Source organism: Castanea sativa, chromosome 6, assembly GCF_040712315.1.
Source record: "Castanea sativa cultivar Marrone di Chiusa Pesio chromosome 6, ASM4071231v1".
Classification (NCBI taxonomy): domain Eukaryota; kingdom Viridiplantae; phylum Streptophyta; class Magnoliopsida; order Fagales; family Fagaceae; genus Castanea; species Castanea sativa.
Window position 1 is genome coordinate 62,479,645 of NC_134018.1, and position 26,591 is coordinate 62,506,235.

Genomic DNA, 26,591 nt, shown 5'->3' on the forward strand with positions numbered 1-26,591 from the left:
CCTTCTTAGTACTAAGGAAGTATAAATTATATTTGAATGCATCAAAGTGCTCTTTTGGAGTGGGCTCGGGAAAATTCCTCGGGTATATGATAACTCATTGGGGAATTGAAGTTAATCTTGACCAAATCAAAGCCATCTCAGGGTTGCATCCTCCTCGGAATCCCAAGGATGTGCAAAAGCTAGCTGGTATGTTTGTAGCTTTGAATAGGTTCATATCCCGGTCCGCAGATAGGTGTCGACCTTTTTATCTTCTTTTACACAAATGGAAAGACTTCCAGTAGACAGATGAGGGCAACTTGGCTTTTGAAGATTTGAAACAATACTTGATAAACCCCCCGATATTATCAAGGCCAAAAAAAGAAGACGTGTTGTATGCTTATCTAGCTGTTACGAATCATGCTGTAAGTCTTTTCCTAGTACGGAATGATGGCAAGGTTCAAAGACCAATATATTATATTAGCAAATCTTTATAGGAAGCCGAACAGCAATATTTACCCTTGAAAAAAGCTCTTCTAGCCGTGGTACATGCTACGAGGAAGTTGCCCCATTCTTTTCAAGCTCACACAGTAGTGGTGCTCACCCAATTGCCCCTGCAGGCTATTTTGAGAAAATCAGACTACATGAGTCGTGTAGCCAAATGGGGAACCAAGCTAGGAGCTTATGATGTTAAATATATGCCTTAGACAGCTATGAAATGGCAAATTCTTGCTGATTTCGTGGCTGAATTTACAGAGAGTGAAATTAACCCAGAAGATGCCATGGTGACTATAATGACTATTGGGAAGGGGAACGTCCCTCTTTGGGAAGTTTATATGAATGGGGCGTCAAATCGAAAGGGAGTCGGGGTTGGAGTTGTGTTGATTACTCCTGAGAAGCTAGTTACTGAAAAATCATTGAGGCTTGGATTTCCAGCCACTAACAATGAGGCCGAGTATGAAGCTCTCTTGGTGGGCGCCCAAATGGTTAGAAATTTAGGAGGAGAAATAGTGGAGTTGTATTGTGATTCCAGACCAGTGGTTGGCCAAGTTAATGGAGAGTTTGAGGTAAGAGATGAAAGAATGAAGAGGTATCTTGAACGAGTCAAAGGGGTGTTAGGTTTGTTTACAAGTTTTCAAGTATGATAGATCCCAAGAAGGCAGAATGCTCATGCCGATTCATTGGCAATGTTAGCCACATCACTGGGCAAAATTACCACAAATGGTAATGGTGGAGGATTTGTTAACTTCTAGCCTTACAAGCATCTTGGCAGTAAGGGTTCATAGCATTCGTGGGGGTCCAAGCTGGATGGATCCAATCATAACTTTCCTGTAGCACAGTGTGCTACCTGACGATAGAATAGTAGTTGAAAAGGTACGGAGAAGCGCTCCCCGATATTGGCTGTTAGAGGAACATAAGCTGTATAAACGCTCTTACTTGGGGCCGTATTTGCTCTGCGTACATCCTGAAGCTGTGGAACCCTTGTTGGAAGAATTACATGAAGGAATATATGGGAGCCACACTGGAGGAAGATCATTAGCTCATAGAGCCATGACTCAAGGGTATTGGTGGCCAAACATGCAGAAGACCTCCCAAGAGTATGCCAAAAAGTATGATCAGTGTCAACGGTTTGCGCCAAACATTCATCAACCAGGGGGTGCCTTAAATCCACTGTCCAGCCCATGACCCTTCGCTAAGTGGGGCTTGGATATCATAGGACCTTTTCCTCGGGCAGTTGGTAATAGGAGATGACTCAATGTTGGCACGGATTATTTTACGAAGTGGGTAGAAGCCGAACCGTTAGCCAAATTCAGGGATGTGGATGCAAAGAAATTCATTTGGAAGAATATCATAACTTGATTTGGAGTCCTTCATACCTTGATCTCTGATAACGGACTTCAATTTGATAGCAAGGCTTTCTGCCGGTATTGTGCAGGTGTGGGAATAAGGAATGGATATTCAACACCGGCCTATCCTTAAGGAAATGGTCAAGCCGAAGCAACAAATAAAGTTATCTTGGCCGGATTAAAGAAGCGTTTAGACGATGCTAAAGGACGTTGGATAGAAGAATTGCCTCATGTATTGTGGGCCTACCGTACTACACCCCGAAGATCGACAGGCGAAACCCCCTTTTTAATGACATATGGAATGGAAGTTGTAATACCATTGGAGTAGGGTTTTCCCACCTTGAAATTCGACCAGTATGACGATGCAAGTAATCGTGACAAACTGTATGATAGTTTGAATACCATTGAAGAAAGAAGAGAGGTAGCTAGTATGAAGATGGGAAGCTACCAACAGAAACTCAAAGAAACATATGATAGGGGAGTTAAGTTAAGAACCTTGGTACCAGGCGATTTGGTGCTAAGAAAAGTGGTAGAAACAGCAAGAAATCCTGCTTGGGGTAAGTTTGGACCTAACTGGGAAGGGTCGTATAGAATTACGACAGTAGCAGGTATAGGGGCTTATCGTTTGGAAGACCTGGATGGGAGGGTGATTCATCGCCCTTGGAACATAAATAACTTACGACGTTATTATTATTAAGAAAAGAGCTTCCTTTTGTACTAGAAGAGTTGCCTTATTTTTGCTTTGTTACCATTTGTATTTTTTCAAATCTCTAACTTATAAAAATATAAGTGTTAAACTGACCTTAGTCTTTGTTCGGCTCCTCGGGCCACAAGTCTAAGAGAAATTAACAACTTATAAAAATACAAGTGTTAAACTGATCTTAGTCTTTGTTTGGCTCCTTGGGCCACAAGTCTAAGAGAAATTAACAACTTATAAAAATACAAGTGTTAAACTGACCTTAGTCCTTGTTCGGCTCCTCGGGCCACAAGTCTAAGAGAAATTAACAACTTATAAAAATACAAGTGTTAAACTGACCTTAGTCCTTGTTCGGCTCCTCGGGGCACAAGTCTAAGAGAAATTAACAACAACTTATAAAAATACAAGTGTTAAACTGACCTTAGTCCTTGTTCGGCTCCTCGGGCCACAAGTCTAAGAGAAATTAACAACTTAATAAACTAGTCAGGTACGACTCTTGGAGTCATAAGTCTAAAGATTAACAACCTCCCGAGAGAAAAGATAAGTGCTAGCTTAATATAATCTAGATCTCAAACAATTAAGTGTTAGTTTAAGCAATTTTTAGATGCATTAAGATAACTTTGCTTCCTGTTTCGTTTCTCAGAATTGCATGAAGTTAAGCGTTAATTCCAGCAATATTTAGGTGTGTTAAGATAATCTTGCTTCCTACTTTGTTTCTCAAATTAAAAGTGTAAAAATGAACAACCTTTAGCTTATATTGCGATTTTGGTTGGTATGATCCAATGTATGGATGCATGAAAGTTAACATTTGAACGGCAAGGCATGGTGTTGACAAACGCATAATAGTAAAATAGATATTTGCTTCTCGTAATGTATTCACAACAAAAAAGATTGCAGCCATGCTGTCCCTTACATCCATTCATAAAAAAAGAAAAAGAAAACAACAAGAACAACAAAGAAGTAAGTAAAAAAAATATAATAATAACGAGACTAAGCAATGGGTTGCTTGTCTTTCTTCTTTTCTGGTTCTTTATCTTTTTTCTTCTTTTTCGCCGGCTCTCCTTCAGCCAAGTCGCCTTCAATAACTTCATCCACAGGCTGGGCTGTAGGTGAGGGGTTTTTAGTTGTTGGCACACCAGACGAATCAGGAGCAGGAAAGGGCGCAACTGAATCACTTGTTGGCTTGGGGGGAGCAAGAGCTAAATCCAAGGCCGGAGGGTAGTAAACGCTGCCCGGAGCTCGGAGTTCAGAGTTAGTGGCTACCCCGGCAACATCTAAAGCCCGACCCCACACTTCCAAACAAAATGCTTTGGCAACCCTTTTGAGTTGGGCGGTCAAGCTGTCAGCTGCCTTCTTCATCCCAGCGTCATATGCTGGTTGCTCGGCATCAGCCTTCTCCTGCTCCTTGGAAGCTAGCTCCTTCTGCGCTTATTTAAGCTCAACAACAGTAAGAGCAAGCCTGTTTTGAGCTTGCTTCTGGGCCTCGAGAGCAAGATTCGCCTGCGATTCGTAACTATGCAGGGCAGACTCAGCATTTTTATGAGCCTTTTCTACCTCGGATAAGCGAGTGAGGGTCTCTTTCAAGTTTTGCTCAGCTTCATTTTGGGCCCTCACAGCCACCTCGGTATTATGCTCAGCTTTCCTGGCTAAGTCCAATGAATGGTCCACCCATTCCTCAGCCATAAAGGAAGCCTGAACCGCCTACAAAGCGTTGAATTAAGAAAGTTAGAATTAAGAAAGTTAGAGAAATTAGGTTTTTCACCGAGATAAAGATGGAATGTTAAAGACTTTGGAACATACCTTAGCTAAATCCTGTTTCAAGGACAGGAAGACTTCCCTCTTGCAGAAGGACCGCAATTCAGCCATGTCTTCGAGAAGACATAGAGCCTTCTCCAAACACTCGGCCACCAAACTTGAGCTTCCCTTCTTCGGGTCCCTCAGGTTGGCGTCATCCAAGACGGGACTGCCCGAACTAAGGGTGAAGTTGGGTCGCCAAATGGATGCCTTCCTTGTAGGCTCATTACTGGGGTCCTTGGAAGGTCCAGTGTGAGAAGGTTTTTTGGAAAGGGCTTTTCCAGCCTTGATATCTTTAGAAGAAGGGTCGAGGTTCTCCCTTTCTTCGATTTCTATGACATTTTTACTACTTTGGCCCCGTTTTCTTTTTTTGTCCACAACCTCCGAGGAAGGTTGAATCACGGCCGGGGTAATTGGACGAGGAGGGACAGGCACCGCAGGGGAAGAATCGCCTGCATGTGCTTGAAGCAGGGCCAATAGGTCGGGCTTCTTCTCTTGAAAACCCATTGTGTTGGTTGAAGGATTGGAGCTGCAAGGAGCGTCTTCGCGGTAGAAAACTTCAAAGTCTTTCTCCGTTACCTCAGGGTGATTCGGCTCGGGAGTGGAGGCTATTTCTTCGGCTACAAGATTAGCAGCCTGCTCTGGGTGGTAAAGTAGTCTAGTGGCAAGAGGGGCAGGAAGTTGTGCGTCCTGAGTTCCTATGGGCGTGGGCGGAAGCGGAGGTGTAGATAGTATGAATCTAGGGACCGCAACGTCAATCCGAGCTAGCCAAAGATCCTTGGCTCGGATTACGTTCTTCAAGCTTTGGAAGCGTTTGGTAGAAGGGGTGTAGCCGAGGATGACGTGGGCCGCTCAGAGCTGTCCATCTCTATGTGAGAATATTTCTGACTAGAGAATCCTGTTCAAATCTTGACGGTTCACAGCAGATAGATTTGGAGTGGTGTGGTAGTTGTCTACAATAAGGAATAAAATCGTTAGAAGGAATAGTTAAGCAATGCTAAGAACATAAAAGGAAGAAGTTTATTCCTAAATACTTTGTCGGTCCTCGGGAACCCTACCTGGCACCCTATCTTGGGTAGGGTAGTGTAAGCCGTCATGCCAATTTCCCGAAATGATAAGGTAATCCTTGTCCATTCCTTTACTTGAGTCAGGCGAGCAAGAGATCAGCCTAACGGAGGGGACCCTACACTTCATGTAGTATTTGGTCATGTCCCCTTTTTGGCAGTTATACACCCAATTTACATCTTGCCAAGTCAAATTGGTTCCCATCTTTCGATTAATGGTATCTATGCATCCTAAAATCCTAAAGACATTGGGGGAGCATTGTGCTGGGGTAAGCTTATAGTTTATAAGAAAATCCCTAGTCACTCTACCTATAGGAATTTCCATTCCACCCTCGATAAAATCAGTCATAGGAATTAAAACTGACTTGGGTGGCCGTGATGCAAGTAGACTCTCTCCTTCCTTACAATACTAAATGTCTACATCGTCAGGGATCCTATATTGTTTTTTAAAGGCGGCCTTCGCCTCATCTGTGTTTACTAGCTTAGCGTACCTACTCATTAACCCTTTCAACAAAAGGAGAAAAATTAACAAATAGAAAGAAGCAGGAAGAGAGTGGACACACCTCTGAAGAATGCTTAAAACTGTTCCTTGGGAGCTCTCTCTTCTTTTAATCCTTCAAAACACCAAAATGAACTTCAGCCAGCTCGAAGGTTTGCTTTTATAGGGGTAGGAAAACGAAAATAATGATGTATGGGCAGTAATTTTCCCCCTCATAATTAAGATTGAAATATGAGCCATATGATATTCATCCAGCTGTAGAACATGTACAGGAAAAGAGACGCCAGACACCATAAATGCTCCATCGTGGACTACGAGGTGCCAGACGCGGGTCATGGGCAGCGAAAAGACGTCCGGACGTGTGAAAACAAAAAGCACATAACAAGCATGTCTGTGAGGTTAAAACTTGGTTATTAATTCATGATTAACAACTCAAGTATTAAGGGGGTTGTTGTGAGGTGCTGAAAACCCAAAGACCTGAGGATCTGAAGAGCCGAAGACCCAGAGATATACTGAAAGGTTTAGTAAGCAAAGGAGAATAAAGAATTAAGGAAATATACCCGAGGATGAAGTGGCATGGGCGGGTAAAGGAGGAGAAAGAGATTGATGATGTAGGGGACATATTGTAAATATCTGAACGTGGCTGGATAACTTTGAGCGTTGCACTAAATATCCTACACCAACCCTTCTGGCCGCATTAATTAGGAAGCGCCGACTTTTTCCGTTGCATTAATGTAGACGTGACCTGAACAGTATAGAATGCAAAGTTAGAGCTTTTCTCCATTTCCGATGGATAGGTGTCAGGGGAAGGAGCTGAGTAGATGGAAATGTGTAGGGCTAAGATGATAAGAGCAAAGGATATAAATAGGAAAAGGAAGACATAGAAAGGGGACTTTTTTTGTTGGACACTCTCTACAAATTTATTGTATTCGGATCTCTAATCAAAGAACGGATTGAGACACTCTATTCTGATTTGCGATTTTTGGTCCTTACACATAGGATTACTCTTTTGTTAGTTTTAAAACTCCTCAAATCTATAAAACTCACCCCACGTATTCATCACACCCTTAGATTTTTTATTTATTTTTTTTTTTTTTGTGATTAGAAAAAGTAAAAATTCCAAATTATAATAAATGCAAATTAATAATCTTTACTCAAAAAATAGAAGAGCTCAGAGGCTAGTATATTTCAAAAGAAATTCAACACCAAACACAATTCTATGTATCTCAAAGCATTTCTAACATCAATAGTTCAACACAAAAAGTCTTTATCTGGACTGACAAACTAAACAAAGGTTAAAACATGAAAATTTGAGCATACCAGTCCCTTTTGATCGAAGGAGAGACCATAATTGTTGGCACACCAACACCAAGCATATCAAACTTGAAGAAATAAGGAGCCAGCAGTGGTTAGGGCTTGGGCTATTGTCGGCGGCAGCTAGGGATTGGTCTTCATTGGCGGTGGCGTCTAGCACTTTGTACAATTGGTAAATTTTAAAAAAAAAAAAAATTTGTATTGAGTTGTAAATATTGTTTGCGTAAATTTATTTTGTAATTCTTTAATAAAAAAGCTACATCATTAAAAAAATGCAAGTCATTGTTTTGTTAGCCATGTAAATAATATCACTAACGACAATTAGTAAAAAGACTAATACAACTCAGTTTTAAAACTTGAGGGATCAATGGTGCTCGCTTCAAACTTAAAGGACTAATTGCGTACATAGAGTAAACTTGAGGGACTAATGTTGCAGTTTCGTCTATTTTCAAGGTACATAAAATGTTTTTAATGGTATTATTATAAATAAATTGAAAATAGTGGATCTCATAAATTTTCCTAAATTCTTTTATATCTTAAATTAAGGAGCTTATCTTTATCACAAAAAATTTTCACGCTTCAAATTTGAAGCTTGTTATCATCCAAAGAAAAAAAAAAAGTACAAGAACTATATTCCTACACTTCAGTTTTGAATCTCATCATTATCCACAAAAAACAAAAAAAAAAATTTCGAAAGTAAAAGTGGTCTCTCAAACATCATTTTTTTCTCCTATATTTTGAAAAGTGTTATTAAAAGTGGGAATCATACACATATAATGTAAAAGTTATTATCTGAAAACCAGTTTCAAATTCAATTTTTTGAAAATTGTCTCTATACTATTTTGAAAACAAAACAAAAATCCTTCTACCAAATACGCTCTAAACGTTTTTGCTACCTTTAACTTGTTTTTTTTTAATACTATAAAAAGCGTTTTCTGATGACTTTGTTTGTGGTACCCGATTCAAGTTGATGCAAATTTTTTTTATCAAAAAACATTTTGATCTGAAACAAACAAAATACAATTAAATGAGCTTAATTCTATTATTTATCATAATAGGTAACAATAATTTTATATTTTCGCTTCTCAAGTCACATTTGATAGATTAATTTATTGACAAAAGTTGAAGTAGGATTACATTGCAAGAAAATTTTATTCGTAAAGAAATAGCGAATTATAACAATATACCAATATTTACATGGTGTAAGATTTTTCATATGGAAGAAATTAAACAACATTATATATATTTTCACACACTTTTTCACTCACACATATTTCCAAAAATACAAACAATGTTATTAGAACAACATTACCAAACGGGTCTTATTTACTTATGAGTTCTGCATATAAAAGTTGATTCCATGTATCAGGAACTCCAGCAAGACACCAATGGCTGCAGTCCATTCCATAGTGGCCTCCCAAGCCGTAGATGGATGGATGTGCATCTTTTCTTTGTTGTGAGAGTCTTGTTACATTTAGTAAGTGTACCGGCTTCGACATGGTTCGCAACACTTTTTCCACCACCAGTTCTGCCGGATGGTGTCTTGGATATGCTGGTGCAAATACGGGTTTTTTTTCTCCTTTGCATTCAATTCCATTATGGTTCCCCCAATTACTTGCACTGATTAAACATGATTGTGTCCATAAAATAATGGTAATAACAGCAATAAGAAATAATATATAATAATAACAACAACAATCAAAATAATAAAGTATGAGCAGTTCTACATCTATAATATTTTTACATTTTTATAATAAATCTTAGGTGGCTTGTTGTTATGAGTTTTTAATCTGAATTCACCACTTAAACGACTTTTTTGTTCACTAGTAACAGCAAGTAACAACTTACTACTTGGAATTTGTTGTGAAAATATTGTGGACATAACATTTCTCTGATTAAAATATAGGAATTAAATTGAACACACATAAATAACAATACTAATCTATCTAAGAAGCCTTATTCTATCACTAAACTAAATTCAAATAATTTATGGTCATAACACATTGCTTGTTACAATTGCAGATGCATATGGTTCTATATCTAATCTCTTTAACAATTTGTATTTCCCATCAAGTTTCTAGGACAAAGAGTGAGATTCACACATATATAGACTTAAATTAAATTTGAGTAAAATTTCTATCTTGTATAAAAAAAATTGCATACACTTAATTTATTGTAATTAAAATCTTTAAAAACTTTCTTACTTTTTTGGTAAAAACTTGAACTTCTTTGATGACTTACTTGGAATGATCCGGTGAGATTCCTTGGAAGAAGACCTTGGTTTTTTCCGGATCAACATTTGTGTCCACCCATCGAGCCCATGTCTTTAGCGCTTCCTCATAGGCAGCCAAGCGATCCATGTCTCTTTGTAGACGCTTCCCTTCTTGAATGAAATCCCATCTATCATGAAAACAAAAATAAAAAATGAAAAAGCATTCATATATATCAAATCTTTTAGTGCGTTGCACCCTAAAAAAAAAAAAACCTTTTAGTGCGTTTGAATTAGCTTTTTTATTTTTTTATTATTATTAAAGGTACCTTTCAATAAAAAAAAAATCTCATTTGTTTAGGTATAAAATAATTGTACTTTTTTTTTCAATTTTCAGCAAAAAAAAAAAAAGTTTTTCAATATAAAGATAATCCAAATACAAAATAATCACAAGGAATATTTGCATTTAGAGTTCTAAACTTAAAGGGTAAAACTTGTTAAACACAAACTGTTTATCATAATTTTACACACCCTCAAAAGAAACTAAAATTGTATAATAAAGGGTCAATTAATGGAAATCTCACGGTTGTTCCCTTCCGGTGTGACGCCACCAATGCCATGTGTTGAAAATCAATACATCAATTCCGTCCCAAGTTTTCCCATAACCAAGCTTGTCGAGTTTCAAAACCCGACCATATCTCTTGTGCTCAATGTCCACCAAAAAGGCATTCCGCATAAGCATCACTGAAACATTGTACTCCTACAAAACATAAAGTAAGTAATTAGTAATCTTTTCTGAGTCGTACACTTTAACTTGTCGTCTCATTTTATTTAAAATATAAGACATGTAATAATTGGATTCAAGCTTGAGGTAACCGCTAATTAATGCAAGTATATATGTATAAATTATTTTAGAATTAAAGATGTAATTTTATTCCAAAGAAGTTACAGTTGGAACGTTAAATCATCCCATCACTTCACATTTTTTAGTTGAATCAAAACGTCAGTCTCAACCCTACAAACGACAAACTCTCATACATTTGTGTGTGTACTGTGTACATTAATTACATATGAACTCAGATCTTATCCATGTTCTTGAAAGTGATCTCTTTGGCATCCATAAAATGCTATGAAGTATTTATTTTCGACCATTTCTAACTTTTCGTATGTAATTAATGTGATGACACCTTTATCGACGAAGTAACCGTGCCTGAAATTTTTTACCTCGAGCATGGTATTGAGAAGAATGCCAATATCGTTGACGATGATGTCGAAAAGTACGAATTTTTTTTTTTTTTGCTGAATAAAGTACGATTTTTTTTTTTTATGCACGGGTTCGCAGACCTTGAAATGAATATGTCACTCTATGTGTATGAGGACCGTAGTAGTTAGTACAGGAATTGAATAATTTGAATGACCTTTCTTTTTTTCTTTTCATGGATAACATAGCAATCATTATAAGCAAGGATTAAAGAACAATAACAGAACACAGACAACGACTATTACAACAAAAACCCCTACAGATACTATATGCAACTCCTATTCATTCAATACGCGTTTCAGATTTACAGGTACACTTTAATATTGGCCCTCTAGGTGTATGAGGGCAGCACTGGAATTGAAAGGTCTTTTATTTTATGTGTCAAGAGTTGTAAACAGGGGTGGTAAATGGTAATTCATGTTTGTAGATCATGTTAATGTCGTGTTAAGACAGGGGTATTTGAATATGTGGCTCAACCCTAACCTAACTTATTTAATAATTGTTTCAAATATCTCTTTAGTCTTTTCACAACTGTTTATTATGCATGTTGATATGACATGACTAGCCAATTTTTACACGTTTAATACACAATCTAACAAATATAAATCAAAAAGAGATTTAAAAAAAAAAAATTGTTTTGGGTAAAAGGATTATGGACTTTAGAATTTCAATATAACCATTAAGGTTTTTTTAATTACTTTCAATTATATTTAGAGTTCAAATTTATGTTAGATAAAAATGAAAATTTTTATATGAATCAAGTAATTTTGGGTTCATTAATTAACGGTTAAGCAAGACAACACAAAATTGACCAAAATTATTAATCGTATTAAAGCATATTGATCTATTTTAACACAAACCGATTAACACTAAACACTAATCCACAAACCGTATTATGTTCATGTTTTGCTTCCAAGTCATGTGAAACGTTGCCACCCCTAGTTGTAAGTGTGTGATGAACAAATTAAATTTAATTAGTTTTATTTAATATGGGTGTGAGCTTTGTACCTTTTTTTAGAAAATCAAAACTATGTTGATTCAGTTACATTTCTTTATTTCAGTTATATATTTATTTGAACTACTTATTTCTAACGGATACAATAAAATTTCAACCTTTTGTATGAATTTCATACAATAGGTTGAAATCATATATTAGTATTTTAGAGGTAGGAATAAAATAGGCAATGCGATCAAATTAAAGGTAAAAGGTAATCTCACCGTGAATGTAAATGTGGAGAGGGGCCCTATCCTCTCTGACTTATACTCAGAGTGTGGCGTAGCAGTGTGAAGCATGCATATCAATGACTGCCATTGATTCAAACTTAATGAATCTCCAATAAACATGATCTTCTTATTTCTAAATCTCTTTAAGAAATCTATACCGTCAAACCTGTAAAAAAAATTAAATCAAATTAACTTATTACTTAGTTGGTTGTTATTGTTAATGACCTTGCCTCATTCAAATCATACGATTCAAACAGTGGTTTGGGTCTAACTCATGTAGAATATGTGAATCATTTAACTAGCTTGCAAGATCGACTATTTGACCAGCTTATTTGCTATAAAGTTTTGATACAAATGCTTACTCTACCCAGATGAAAATAAATAAATAAATAAATCCTACGAATAATAAAAGAAAAACTCATGTCTAGCTAATACGTGAATAATTAAATCATTTGGGAGATTTAAGGGTTTAAATTAAGCATATATTCTAGTCCTATTCGGCATCATGATAAATTATGCATGCTCTAAAAGATTATGTTGTTAGAGCATTTTGGATTTTATTTATATATTCAACGTTTTTTAGCTAATTTTTAATATTATATATAAAAAAAAAAGAAAAAGTTCAATAAATATGTTAAGATTATAGTTATATGATTAAATTTATTATTTATTTTTTAGTGAGAAAATTCATTATTTCTTAATAGTTTAAGATTTAAAAAAGATTAATTTATTATAGTCAAAGTAGAAAATCCTGAATTTGATAATATTAAAAATTTCATGGGTTGAATCTTACTTAAATTCACAATTTTCTAACAATAATTTACTAACTTACAATCAAAAGAAAATGGGTAAATACTAGTGCACAACAGCAATTGGTTGTGTGCATATGGTGTAAAATAAACGTTAAGCAAAGAAAATTCCCTATATATAAAATTTTAACTGCCCATTAGATCAGAACATACAGTAACAAATGGTACCTTGGCAAGTCGCATGCAGAGGGTTGCCACCTATATTTGAGATAAAGCTTGTCTGGGCGACCGTTCCTTTGGCAAGCAAATGAGACCTCTATGAAGCTGCACTGACTTGAGTCATAAAGAGGGTATGATTTATCATAAACCCAACTTCCATGGTACAGATCACAACTCTCCTTCTTCTCAAATCTCTCTGCATAATCTTGAATGTTAGGCTCCCCAGTTACCACCACCTGCAACAATGGTAGAACCAGTAGTGCAAGAGCAATATAATTAGCCATTGCACCAAAAAATGTGTGTTTGTTTGTGTGTGTGTGTGAGAGAGAGAGATAAATGGAGATGGGGTTTTGAACTCATAAGTGAATTTAAAAAGAGAAAATGGGTATGAAAAAGAAAAGGGTGGAATTTAAAAACTTCCTTTTCAATGTCAATCGACTTTTTTTTTTCGTGTTTCGTTAAGTCATTTATGAATGACAAGGGAGTTGAGTTTGACAAAACAAATAAACGTGCAAAATGTGTGTGTGAGAGAGAGAGAGATTCTGAACAGTGAAGAGAAAATGAAATCTCACATTTTACAGGAGGAGATATCTTGTTTAGATGATATTGAACTGCCAAAATTTAACCGTCAGGTCCATTTAATACTTAACCCACAATTCCACAAGCGATTAACTAACCAGTTGAGTTTGTGTTCACTTTTGGATGATAGTTGGTACCAAATGGGCCGATTTTTTAAATCATGGCCGAAATTCTCATGCAATAACAATATGAATCAATGTAAAATGTTATCTAACAAAACATTTTTCGTGGAAACAAACAAAGGAGTGTGCAATAACAATGAATCAATGTGAAATGTAAAATGTTATCTAAAAAAACATTTTTAATGGAAAAAAACAGAATACAAATGATCATAATTCCATTATTTATCATAATATGAAATAAAATTTATTTTCCATAGTCATGTATTCGGTTACACTTGATAAATTATTTTACAAACAATTAACCAAAAGTTAAAGCAGTATTATGACCAACGTTGTTTACAAGAAAAATTTATTTGTAAAGAAATAGTGAATTATAACAACATACTAACATTTATTCAAGTAAGGATTTTTTCATACGGTACAATCTAAGTTATTTGCTTATGAGTTCTGCATATAAAAGTTGATTCCATGTATCAGGGAGTCCAGCGAGACACCAATGAGAGCAGTCCATTCCTTTGTGCCCTCCCGTGCCATACATGGATGGATGTGCATCTTTTCTTTGTTGTGACAATCTTGTTACATTCAGTAAGTGCACTGGCTTTGTCATTGTATGCAGCACTTTCTCCAACACCAATTCTCCTGGATGTTGGCGATTTGGATATCCTGGTGCAAGTATGGGTTTTGTTTCTCCTTTGCAGTTCTTTCCATTGTTGTTTCCCGGCCAATGACTTCCACTGGTTCAACATGAACATGTCCAAATGATAATGGAAAAAACGAGAAATCAAGTATAGCAACAGTAATATCAATCAAAATAATTGAGTATACGAATGGATCTTAATGCATTTTATACTTAAAAGACGACAGATTCAAGTGGAGTCTTCTTTAATATTTTAAAACTACTAAATATGAATCTTATAACTTTATGTATTATTTGTTTTGTTTAAAAATCAGTACTCTTATTTTTTGAGGTGCAATATCACTAATTAAGTTTTTGTATTTATATTATACTAACCATCTCTTTTATTAATAATAGCTAATTTACTTAAAATTATATATTATATTATAATATAAATTTTAAAGTGTGGAATAGTATAATCACCCAAATTTATTAAAGAAAAAAAAATCATATCAAGAAAAAAAAATCACATCTAGTTAAACAAGAGTCAACGTTTGCCCAAAAATAAAAAAAGAGCCAATGTTGCCCAAAAAAAAGAAAAGAAAAAAAAGAGGCAAAGTATCCCAGGAAAGCAAAAGATTTAAAAAAAAAAAAAAAAACCAACATTGGCTAGGAAAGAAACTGGGGGCATTTTTGTTCATGTAACAAATCACTCTCTCTTTCCCATTTTTCTCCCAATTTTGGAGAGAAAAACATTTTGGTGGGTCTGGGAGAAAACACTCAGGCCCACCACATTTTTTTCCTTTCCTCTTCTCTCTCCCAACCAAACACCTTTTAAAAAGTTTTTGCTCCTTATTTTGTCTTCAAAGTTTTTCATTCACTCTATTTCACCTCCAAACAAACACACTCTTAAACCCCGACCCTTACCCCTATATCTTATAAGTATTTATACTTGTGGAGTGACCATTGCACCAAGAATATGCGGTGCTTATTCAAAAAAGTCTTAACAATGCCTAATGATAGTGGACCCTAAAAAGGAACAAATATAATTATTTTGAGATTAGATTAAACAAAATTATTAAATTATATAATAAGAACAAAATCTTTAAATAATATACTAGTTTCATTACACGCGCGAATTGCATGCAATAAAGTTTTTTTTAGTGGTCCTATTTTGTAAAAAAAAATAAACTGTGTTTTATATATATATATATATATAATATTTATTTTGAAAATCTAATTTATAAGTGAATAAAGTAATTTGAAAATTAACAAGAAAGTAGTCATATTTTTTAGACAATATTTTAGTAGGAGTTAGAGTTGCATTTTTACCAAATTATCTTTTAATTTTATCTCTATTTAAACATAGTGGTATAAGAGCATTTTTGAACCAAAAAAAATAAGGAATTCAAACAGGGAAAATCCTCAAATCAACGTTAGTGGGTAGAAGTTTATTAAAAGCATGAAGGTATTTCAACGCAGAAGTAAGAATTTATTATTTTTATCAATTTACTATTTTAACCTCATTTTTAAGTTTTAGGTAGAGATATTTTTGATAGTATAAAAAGCAATAACTAACTTTTTTTTGCTTATTTACTATTTTAACCTTATTTTTAAGTTGTTGGTTAATTAATTTATAGGTATTTTTGACAGGAAAAAAAGCAATAACTAACTTTTTAAATCCTCTTAATATATACAGATAATCTATTAAGTTGTTAGGAAAATTGATTATTAGTAATTATTAGACACACTCATAAATTTTTCTAAGTACTAAAATTGTCGTACACACTCAAGAATTTTTGGTAATGTTCATGATGAAAGGACTATCAATGTTATTCTTGTAAGGAAATGCTAAACAACTGTCAATTTTATTATAAAAAGTCTTCAAATTGATGTGACAAAAAATTTGATTAGTGCCACATTGACAACATAACAAATAAAATTCTTAAATTTTTTTTATTATAAAGAGTCTTCATAGATGACCAACTTAGATATTATTTTATCTAACATCTGTAAATTTGGTCATGATTTTACACTGACTATTCGGTTATGAAGGTCTTTGCGAATGATTTCATTTTAATTTATGCACACACATTCACTAAGAACCACAATTAATATATATCAATTCTCCAACAAGTGTATGCATATGGTTTCAATTCCATCTTAATTCTTTAACAATTTCTATATATTTACCTTTTTGTGATTAATATCTTTAACAAATGTTCTATATTTTGGTAATTAGCTTCTGTAATGACTTACTTGGAGTGGTCCGGAGAGACTCCTTGGAAGAAAACCTTAGTTTTTTCAGGATCAACATTTGTGTCCACCCATCGAGCCCATGTCATTAGCCCTTTCTCATAGGCAACAAAGCGATCCATGTCTTTCTGCATATGCTTTCCTTCTCGAATGAAATCCCACCTATCATAAAATCCAAAAAGACAATGAAGATGAGTTTTTCGTTAACTTATCATAGATTATTTGTTTTAAGTATAATTTTTCAAAACCTCAATTATAATTAATCAGTACATTTGTATTTTGGTTTTTGCCAAGAACTTGTAGTTTAATTAACTGATTGGCAATGGCATATTTTGGTATTCTTAGCAAAAAAAAAAAAAAAAATTATATTTTTGTCAATGTACGGCTAGGAAGCAAATAACTTTTTTAAACAGACACGTAAGCAAATAACTCTTTTAAGCAAAAAAGTTCCATATACACTTAAAAGGCACTCATAGTTTTTTAAAGATTTTTTTTTTTTTTTGGATAGATATGATAAAATTCTAACTTATGACACCCATTCCGTGATGACATTTTTGGTATAGGTAAGATTTGAATCCTAAATCTTTTTTTTGATAACGATATATTTTACTAATTGAACTAATTAGAATCCAGAGTTTTTTTCTTTTTGGCCACAAGACATATTTGCATTTTAAAGTTCTAATAAAAAAAATTTAAGATAAATTATATTAATTTAAACTTAGTTTTAGTTATCTTTTATTTAAATGTAAAATTTCAAAACAATTTCATTTAAACTTCAAAGTTTTTAGAAATTTTGCAGTTAAACATTCAAACCTTTTCATAGAAACTTATATAATTTAAATGAACACACACAAAGCTTTCAGATTAAAGGTAATTTACGTAAATATTTAAATTAGCAAAAATAATGAAAGGGTTAATGAAAATCTCACGGTTGTTTCCTTCCGGTGTGTTGCCACCAATGCCATGTGTTGAAAATTAATACATTAATTCCGTTCCATTCTTTCTCGTCATCAACCTTGTCTAGTGTCAAAATCCTACCATATCTCTTGTGTACAATGTCTACCAAAAATGCATTCCGCATAAACTTCACTGAAACATTGTACTCCTACAAAATAATGACATACAATCGTTCAAGAGAAAATTAAACTCTGTAACTGTAACAACTCCGCCCTAAGGGGGGTTTTGGCTTGCCGTGATGCTACATTTTTATATTAATGTAATTTTATTACAAAAATACAACATTACATTGATTAGGAAGATGATGAGATTAAAATAATGTGATATATTTTGTAATTTTAAATTACGGTAATATTAGAAAAATAAAATAAACAAAAAACCTTAACGTCATATCATCGTAATGTATATCACATCAAAAGTACATTATAGCGAACCAAATGCCTCTTAATTTTGTAAATATTATCCGCTTTAGGGATCATAACCCTCACGGTTTTGTTTTCCCCCAAAGCACACAATAGTGGGGGAAAATGCATTTTCACATTAAAGGGAGGTCACTCCTTATAAGCATAACCCATTTGTTTCCCTAAGCGATGTGAGATTTTATGAATTGCAAGACTCCCATTTAGGTCTCTACAGTAACTTAAGTAACTAATATGTAATAATACAAGATTCATCCGGATTAACTTGTCATATCATTTCATTTCAAAGAAGACATCTAATAATTGGATTCAAGCTGATTATTAGAGTATTCGTATTAATTTAAGCAATTTTTTCTCTATCTTTTTATACAACTACTTTTACAAAAAAAACTCACATTAGATAATTTATTCTATCTTCTATTTTATTTAAATACTCATACTCATTCCATTTTTAATATAACTTTTGTTATCTCAATTAATAAGTAATCTCACCGTGAATGTAAATGTGGAGAGGCCTCCTATCCTTTGTAACTTGTACTCAGAGTGTGGCGTAGATGTGTGAAGCATGCATGTCAATGATTGCCATTGGTTCAAGCTTAATGAATCTCCAACAAACATGATTTGCTTATTTCTAAATCTCTTTAAGAAATCTAGACCGTCAAACCTGTATAAATGAATAAGAAAAACTAAATCAAATTACGTTAATGTTAATAATATTTACTTAGTAAATTTTACATTACACACACACACACACACACACATATATATATATATATATTAAATTTTATCACTAGGCTAATACACCAACGAGTTTCTTTTTGAGAGTATGAGAGATTTGAACCTAAATTCCTAATTAGATGACTAGAGGCTTTATTTATTGAGCTAATTGGAACCTCTCAAATCATATGATTAACTTGGAAAACGGGTTGGGTTAATCGAGTTATAGATCAATTTAGGTTCAAGTGCAAAAATGGGTTATCCTAAACGAGTTGCAAGTGGGTTGAGTCAATCAAGTTATAGGTTAATCGGGTTATGGATTGACCCAAAAATTTTCACATGTAGGATACAAAGAAAATACATAACAATATACTCAAAAATAAAATTTAAATAATACATAAATTCTTAAGTTTTAAAAAAATTTATATAAACAAACACAATGAACAAAAAAATGCTACACTTCATGGACCATTATTTTTTTTAAGTACATTATATCATCACCATAAATACTAATTGTTGTGGACCAATGCTACAAGTTGATTTAGAAACTGTAGCTATAGGAATACTTAAGAGATAGCATGTCATTAAAGAGAGTTCAAAAAAGGAATAGTAATTTTCTTTCCACCAACAAAGAACATTCAATCTTCCACATATTACCTTCAACTAAAAAAATAAGTAAATTATTATTTTTAAAGTCACTTCTTTAAAAAATGGGTTGGGTATTAGTTGACTTGGCCTGACCCGACATTTCAAATGGGTTGGATACAGGTTAACCTGTTTTCCTATTGGTCGATTTTGTATCGAGTTAAGTTGACAAGTTGGGGTCTAATTTTGCTAGGCCTAATAGTTTTATGGATTAACACCTATTGGATAACCTTAATAGGTTATTAGGTTGGTTTAGTGGTTTTAACTTTTAAAGGCTTCACAGGATATATGTGTTTTTGAGATCAAAACTCCTAACTAGTATCTTGGAGTCATTGGTCACTCAAAAGGATTTTTTCCCTATAATTACTTGTTGTGCATGGACGGAGTGATTGCACACACTCAGGAGAATAGTTAGGTGCTTGAAGAGCTATGAATTCCCAAATTAGCACAAAAAAAACTCTTTTTTTTTTTTGTTAAAAAAATAGGTAGAGGAGAGCGACCAATGTGGCTTCTCTACTTGGGCGTGACCATAGTAGTACTCTACCCACTTCTGAGCGAGACCCCATATTCCCGGTCTTCCGGAGACTTATTGCCCCGGTATCTAACCAACTAGGCTACCAGAATTTCTCATTTTTTTGTGATATCATAATAAATTACCTATTATTTTAAATATTATGTTAGAAAATTTTGAATTTAATCTAATCCAACGTTTTTCGCATACTTTTTATTAGAAAAAAGAAAAGGTGAAGTTCAATGATGAAAATTTCCAATTTTAAATCTTATACTGCCCATTAATTTAGAATGTGGAGTTTTAACTTATAACTTTTAACGCTTGGTACCTTGGCAAGTTGCATGCAGAGGGTTGCCACCTATATTTGAGATAGAGACTGTCTGGCCGACCATTCCTTTGACAAGCAAATTCCTTCTCTATGAAGTTGCACTGACTTGAGTCGTAAAGAGGGTATGAATTATCATAAACCCACTTTCCATGGTACACATCGCATTCCTTCTTCTCAAAACTCCTGGTATAGTCTTGAATGTTGTGCTCCCCAATGGCCACCTGCAACAATGGTAGGACAAGGAGTGCAACAGCAATATTGGCCATTGCACCAAATGTGTGTTTGTGTGAGAGAGAGATAAAAGGGGAGATGGGTTTTTAAAACTCAGAAGTGAATTTAAAAATGAGATAATGGGTATGAAAAAGAAGGGGTGGAATTGAAAAACTTCCTTCTCAATTTAGTTAAGAGTTTTTTCTGTTGAGTTTTTGAAAAATATTTCGTCAACGTTAATTCATTTATGATTTATGAACGACAGTGTAGTTGAGTTTGACATAACACACAAACGTGCAAAATGAAGGGGAGTGATAGAGATTTCTTTTTTACTTTTTCTTTTATTTTTTTAAGAGAGAAAGAGATAGAGATTTCGAACATTCATATCGGAAAGAAAAAGCTGTTCTCACATTTTACAGGAGGAGCCAAAATTAAACCATCGAGTCCATTTTATTCATTCTTGTTGGTGCAAACAATGCTACAACAATACTTACCCGTTACAACTTACTACTACTAGAGTTAAATTTAAGCTAACCCACAAACAAACAGAGCCGGCTGAATGGTAGAGTAAGAGATGCAGTCGCCTAAGACCTCAAGTAAAAAAAAAGCCCCCAAATTTTAACCAATAAAGTTATTTATAATAAATAAATAAAATAATATTTTCTTATCAGATGAAAAACAAATAAAAATAGAGAAAAATGTAGCGTTCACAATATTTTTACAACTAATGCTAAATAGCAAGTTGTTACAACTTGTTATTGATAGCAAAAAAATAATTATAGTGATATTTTCAAATAATTTAGCTTATTCATGGCTTTCTAAGTTTACTACTACACCACTTTTTTACTTACCACTATTAATCTGTTACCTCAACAAGTACGAAAAAAATTTTGATATTTTTTCTTTATATAAAATTTCTTAAAAAAAAGAAAAAGAAAAAAAACTACGTAGTTCATGTTAATCAGTAGTAATTTTACATCTAAAACAAGATAATCAATTTTCGCCTAAGGCCCGCTAAATGTATCAAGTTGCCCCTGTCCACAAACCAATTTTAAAAACCAGAAATATAACAACTAACAACTTGAATTTTTTAGGTTCCTAGTCCATGCTTAATTATTTTTGGAATGGCTTAAAAAAAAAAAGAGGCCAAAAATTCAAATTACTTTATTGACGTTTAGGGTTTTACCTCAGTTCTCAAATTAGTCCTTAAACTTTAATTTTGTTATACTTTGTAAAAAATGAGGTAATCTAATGATCATTTTGTCCAAGTCTATTAGTAAACGGAGCTGTTTACATATTTTTTTTAATTAAAAACATTCATGAGTTATGCCATATAGTATATCTTGTTGTTTGATGAGTATTAACTTTTTACGAAAAAAAAAAAAAATGAATGACTTCGTTTGCTAACAAATTTGGTTGGAGGGACTAAATTGATTCATTTGATAATATGAGGGACAAAATTGACAATGATTGAATTTTTAGGACGAATTTGACAATTAAAATAAAACTGGATCTAGTAAAATTGAGCTTGGAAACTTGCCTGAATCCAAATAAAAAATTAGTGTATTAGTAATAAGAATAGCAATCCATTTTAGTCTAATAGGTTTATAATCCGAAGTCAATATTGAACCTTTCGATGTAGTTTGACCCACTCATCAAGCTTTCATTGTAAAATGTTTTACTTAATTTTTTACTCACTCATTTTCAATATATGTTATAATATATTGAGAATTTTTAACTATAAGCTTCTTCTAATTCTTCATTAACATTAAAGACCCAATAAAATAATTAGTTGATAATTTCATACTTTTAGTATTTCTTTGATGCAAGTATAAGGAGGTGTTTGATTATGTAGCATGATGATCATGGCTATGCTGAGGTGGTCAACCATGGCCATGATGAGGTGGCCAACCATGATGCATAATGATGTATCATTTTGTAGACTAGACATCTTGTTTCATTCTTCAATTATGATACATACTTTTTTTTTCATGCATGCATCCTGTTGATGGTAAACATATTAAATTACGTGCATAAATTGTCTAATCTCTCTCTCAATTGTTGTGTTAATTTTGATTTTAACTTTACTTTAATTTATGGTTTCAAAATTTTAATTTAAATACATTTGAACTTGTAATTTTAATTTATGAATTTTTAAAATTATTTTTCAACTTTATTTTATCAAAATTATTAATTTAAACAAATGAAAAATGTTAACAGATGTCCTAAGGATATTGGTTTATGATATATTTTAAAAATCCTTATAGGAAAAGAAAAACAATTAATCTTTTTGACTGCTTTTTATATTTTCCATGAAAGAGATGTCAAAATTTTATTAAAATGATTTATTAATAATTACTATAAGGACACCTATTAACATGACCCTTAAAAATAACCAAAAATTATTAATTCATGGGTTGTATTAACAGGTATGGTAAGGTGTTCATTAACACCCGACTTTATGTCAATATTTTTGGCAGCCTTATACGGTTATGAGTTAGCTTTATACTGTGTTTTTCTTCTTCTCCCATTTATCCAATTTTTTATTAAGCGAAACTCGCATTGTTTTAACCTTAACAAGCACTATGTAGTGCTTGTTAACATTTGCCTTCATCCAAGTCCCTTATTTTAATTTAACTAGGTTTTAATTATTGTTTACGTATAGAAACATTCAATAGTGTAGTAGTAATGATGTGACGATAAAATAGTCATCTCACATTTTAGCATCGAATATTAATAATAATTTATTTGACATCTGATTCTCAAAAAAAAAAAAAAAATTTTATTTGACATCAAAATAATATATATATATATATATATATATATGACAAGTAATACAAAATTAAATAACAATTTAAAACTAATTTGGATTCTGATTATGCTTCCACTTTTTAAACCAGTGTCTTTTTATTCTAAATTGAATCTCAATTCTCAAATCCAGTTTTTACTAACTTCATTCAACTCTGTGTCCAACTCAGTTTGGTATTAACAATTAAAAAAAAATAGAAAAGAAAAAAAGAAGAGTAAAACAAAAATGGTGCAACCCGAGTGTTAGTCAGTTAGTGTGGCGTGCACTTTAGCATATCAAGTGTACCGAGGCTTTCAGCACCGGATATGGGCCGACGTCCCCTTAAAACAACATATGGGCTGAGATATCAATTGAGCAAAAATACGAACCTTTTGAGCGCAACTCTTGCCCAAAATTCCAAAGCTTTTTCCTCCACGTACAAAAAAAAAAAAAAAAAAAAAAAAATCACAAAGCTAGGACCATAAACTTACACAATTTTTGTCGCAACTTACCACGTAGCTAGTTGTAGATGATAGAAAAAACAGTGATGGGTACATATGAGTTCACATCTCTAGCGAAAAGTTCAAAATTTCTATTTTTTAGTAAACTTTCTCAGGGATTTCATGTGGCGATGTCCACCATCTACGCAATAGTATAACCATGTTGTTGCAGTCTGACATGAAGTGACCATGATGATGCGGCATATGAGGTGGCCAAAGCTATGATCCCACATGGCCAACTAATGTAGTGAGTTCATCAAACAAGGCTTCTTTACCATGTAAATAAATATTTTAGACACATGCTTAATTGTTGCAGAAAGTTTGTTAAGAATCTGTTATAGTTATAACAGAATCTGTTTAAATGAATTTAGACATTTGATAAATACGCTGTAAATTTCATATGTTATAGTTATAGTTTATTTTGTGAGTCTGTGACCTTCAATTGTCATTGGAGCACAAAAACTCGAGTTTTGTTACCTTTTAAATAATAGCACAACTTGATGTCATGAGTCCATGGTTGGACCTTGCCATCTCACCTCAGTTGTGTGAACTTTTTGCATGATCGTGGTTCTGGTTACCTGCGATTTGATCAAGGTAGGAAAGTATCGCAGTGAGCATTTGCTGCATCTCCTTTTGTTGCTGTTTTTAAGTTAATGAAACTAGGTTATTTACATCAGCTTCCAACCTCTTTGAGCAATGTACCTTCACAACCGGCTCTGATAACAATTGTTATTTACCCAATTTATTTTTTGTTATTTTCTTTGAGGGCACCAAGCAAGGGAGTTAATGAATCTACTTAGAATGAGTCTAGGACCTTGTTGTTAGACTAGCTAACAATTTGCAACTCATAAATTTATATATGATTGTTCTTTATTCATTATCAACATCTGAGTTTATACATTATGTAGCTTTCCAAATACATAAAGATAAATACGAATTTCCTATAATCTATCAATAAAATTAATCATAATCCAACCTAATCTAACGCATCCTAATTCAAACTAATTTATATGAATAAATAAAACATATATCTACCATTATTTATGCAATACTTATTACAATAGTTAAGGCATACATAGAAAAAAGTGAAGGAAGGTAAAGAATTAATATAACGTAACTAATAACTGGTCCTAAACTCCTAGAGTTCAAATTTTTGGGTAAGTGGTGTGCTTATTTGTTACATTAACGCCAAGATTATGAAGGTCCCTTCGTAGATGGAGTAGGTACGGGGTGTGTGTATTTGGAGTCTACACGTGTGCATCACAAAAGGCAGACTTGGAAAGTCCACAGTGATTATTTTGGAAAAAAAAAAATTCCAACAAAATAGTATATACTTTCAATGGAGAAAAAGTAAAGTATGTGAGGAATTAATATAATATAACTGGGTTTAAATTGATGGTCTTGAACTTTTGCGTTAAGTGGTATTCCGTAAGATATTTTTACCCCTCAATTATATTCTTCCCAAGGTGTTCATGTAATGTGTAGTGGTCACAAATGGTTACAACTAACTTACTATGAAAACCAAGAGATAACTTTCTCAAAAAAAGAAAAAAGAAGAAAAGAAAAGAAAACCATGGGACAATGGACCACGCAATTAATGACATTTGTGTGGAGTTGCGGATACTTGCAATACTTACAGGCTTTAAATGAAGGAGCCATTTCTTTCTTTTATTTATGGATAAGGATGTATACTTCTGTGGGGAGTAAAAGGACCCGAATGGGCATATGGGCCTTTGGACTGTAGCATGGAGGGTCGACCTACTCCAGAATTAAACTCTACAAATTGGCTCATACGCCGAGGATCCGAGGGTACAGCCGAGAGCGAGCTTCTCCTCGGACAGATCCAAGAGAAATCAAGACTTCATTATGAAGGTCAAGACACAACTCTGGAAAGACTAATGGTTAAAAGGGGACACCCTGAACCTTCTAGATGCACCAGTGTTAAAGAAAATATCAAGTGCAAAGGCTGCCACCTCCGCATTAAAGGCTATGCACCTACCTCCCTGGCCGCATTAATGGGGAAGTGACCCCTGAACAGTAGGGCTGAAATTTCTAGTCACTGTCCAAAAGGTATCAGGGAAGGAAGTATTTAAGAGGGGTGGAGGTCAGAGAAAAGGGGGGATCGGCAACAAAGAAAGAAACTAAGAACTGTAACTTTTAAGGAAGAAATAGCAATAATACAGAAGTGGTCCTCGGCTAACGTCCGAGGAGGCCTATTTTCAGTTATCTTTTGTTATCTACATGTGTTTGTAACTCTTAGCCCGTTATTAAGTTCTCAGCATTTCTAATCTAGGTTTCAAGCCCACGCTCTACAAATTTTATTGTCTAAGGCTCATTGGGCCTGAGTCCGTAGTTGTCTTTGGGTCCAGGTGCGATTGTGCACTTACAACTTCTATGATATATCATGATTTTATATATAATTGAATCGTGATGCAGAATTAATTTGAATTCAAGTGGCAGCGTGGTATCTTGATTACAAGTCAGTATCAAGTGAAAGCAGCTATGGTAGGCAATAATGCGGATTCAAATTTTGATGAATGAACAATTTGAGGGAAAAGTAGAGAAATTCACTCATGTCCTTCTCAAGCTTAAGAGCAGAAAACCAAAAAAGCCATTGGATGGTCTAATGAGTTGATTAAGCCCATATTATTGATAATGAATGATGATCTCTAGTAAGCATGTAATTAAGACAACTTGAGAGTTAATTAAAGTGTACCCTTTAAGATGACCTTTGGCTTGTCCTTATGAGCATCTTATCTTCCACTTCTCATATTCTCTTATTTATTAGCAGAAAGAGAGATTTGCAATAATGTTGAATTTCGCTTTCATGGGTGTGTATACAAGTTTTAGTGGAAAGAGATTTAAGTCACTTGAATCCAAAACCATATCTCCAAGTTGAGGTCCATTGAAGAACATGAATGCAATAGCTCACAAAGAAGAAACGTGCAAATATGTAATTATGTGATATAGACTGATAAGAAAAGAGGTCCATATATATCTCCAATGGTCCCATTAATGTACTCTAGGAGCTCTCCAAACTACCAAATTGTCTCTTCTAAAAAAAAAAAAAAAAAAAACTACCAAATCGTT

General features: G+C 33.7%; 2 protein-coding genes across 2 annotated transcripts; both read right to left on the reverse strand.

Moving 5' to 3' along the window:
- Positions 1-8,329: 8,329 nt before the first annotated feature.
- LOC142641385 (protein trichome birefringence-like 43) lies at positions 8,330-13,237 on the reverse strand. The gene is made up of 5 exons (XM_075815806.1): positions 12,863-13,237; positions 11,880-12,051; positions 9,985-10,160; positions 9,433-9,591; positions 8,330-8,811 (listed from the first exon to the last, which is right to left on the reverse strand). Exons 1-5 carry the CDS (start codon positions 13,135-13,137, stop codon positions 8,514-8,516), a joined length of 1,080 nt encoding a protein of 359 aa, XP_075671921.1. The 5' UTR covers positions 13,138-13,237; the 3' UTR covers positions 8,330-8,513.
- Positions 13,238-13,775: 538 nt separating this feature from the next.
- Positions 13,776-20,335, reverse strand: LOC142641161 (protein trichome birefringence-like 43). Its single transcript, XM_075815559.1, has 5 exons — positions 20,004-20,335; positions 18,295-18,466; positions 17,356-17,531; positions 16,430-16,588; positions 13,776-14,288 (listed from the first exon to the last, which is right to left on the reverse strand). Exons 1-5 carry the CDS (start codon positions 20,267-20,269, stop codon positions 13,985-13,987), a joined length of 1,077 nt encoding a protein of 358 aa, XP_075671674.1. The 5' UTR covers positions 20,270-20,335; the 3' UTR covers positions 13,776-13,984.
- Between the last annotated feature and the right edge of the window lie 6,256 nt (positions 20,336-26,591).

What these genes read in the sequence shown, in the direction of transcription:
- LOC142641161 (XM_075815559.1), bottom strand. Translation starts at nt 20,269, where the DNA reads ATGGCCAATATTGCTGTTGCACTCCTTGTCCTACCATTGTTGCAGGTG. An exon ending in TCTGCATGCAACTTGCCAAG is followed by an intron (nt 18,467 to 20,003) that starts GTACCAAGCGTT and finishes TCATTTATACAG; the next exon opens with GTTTGACGGTCTAGATTTCT. An exon ending in GTCTCTCCGGACCACTCCAA is followed by an intron (nt 14,289 to 16,429) that starts GTAAGTCATTAC and finishes ATGTTGAACCAG; the next exon opens with TGGAAGTCATTGGCCGGGAA.
- LOC142641385 (XM_075815806.1), bottom strand. Translation starts at nt 13,137, where the DNA reads ATGGCTAATTATATTGCTCTTGCACTACTGGTTCTACCATTGTTGCAG. An exon ending in TCTGCATGCGACTTGCCAAG is followed by an intron (nt 12,052 to 12,862) that starts GTACCATTTGTT and finishes TTTTTTTTACAG; the next exon opens with GTTTGACGGTATAGATTTCT. An exon ending in ATCTCACCGGATCATTCCAA is followed by an intron (nt 8,812 to 9,432) that starts GTAAGTCATCAA and finishes ATGTTTAATCAG; the next exon opens with TGCAAGTAATTGGGGGAACC.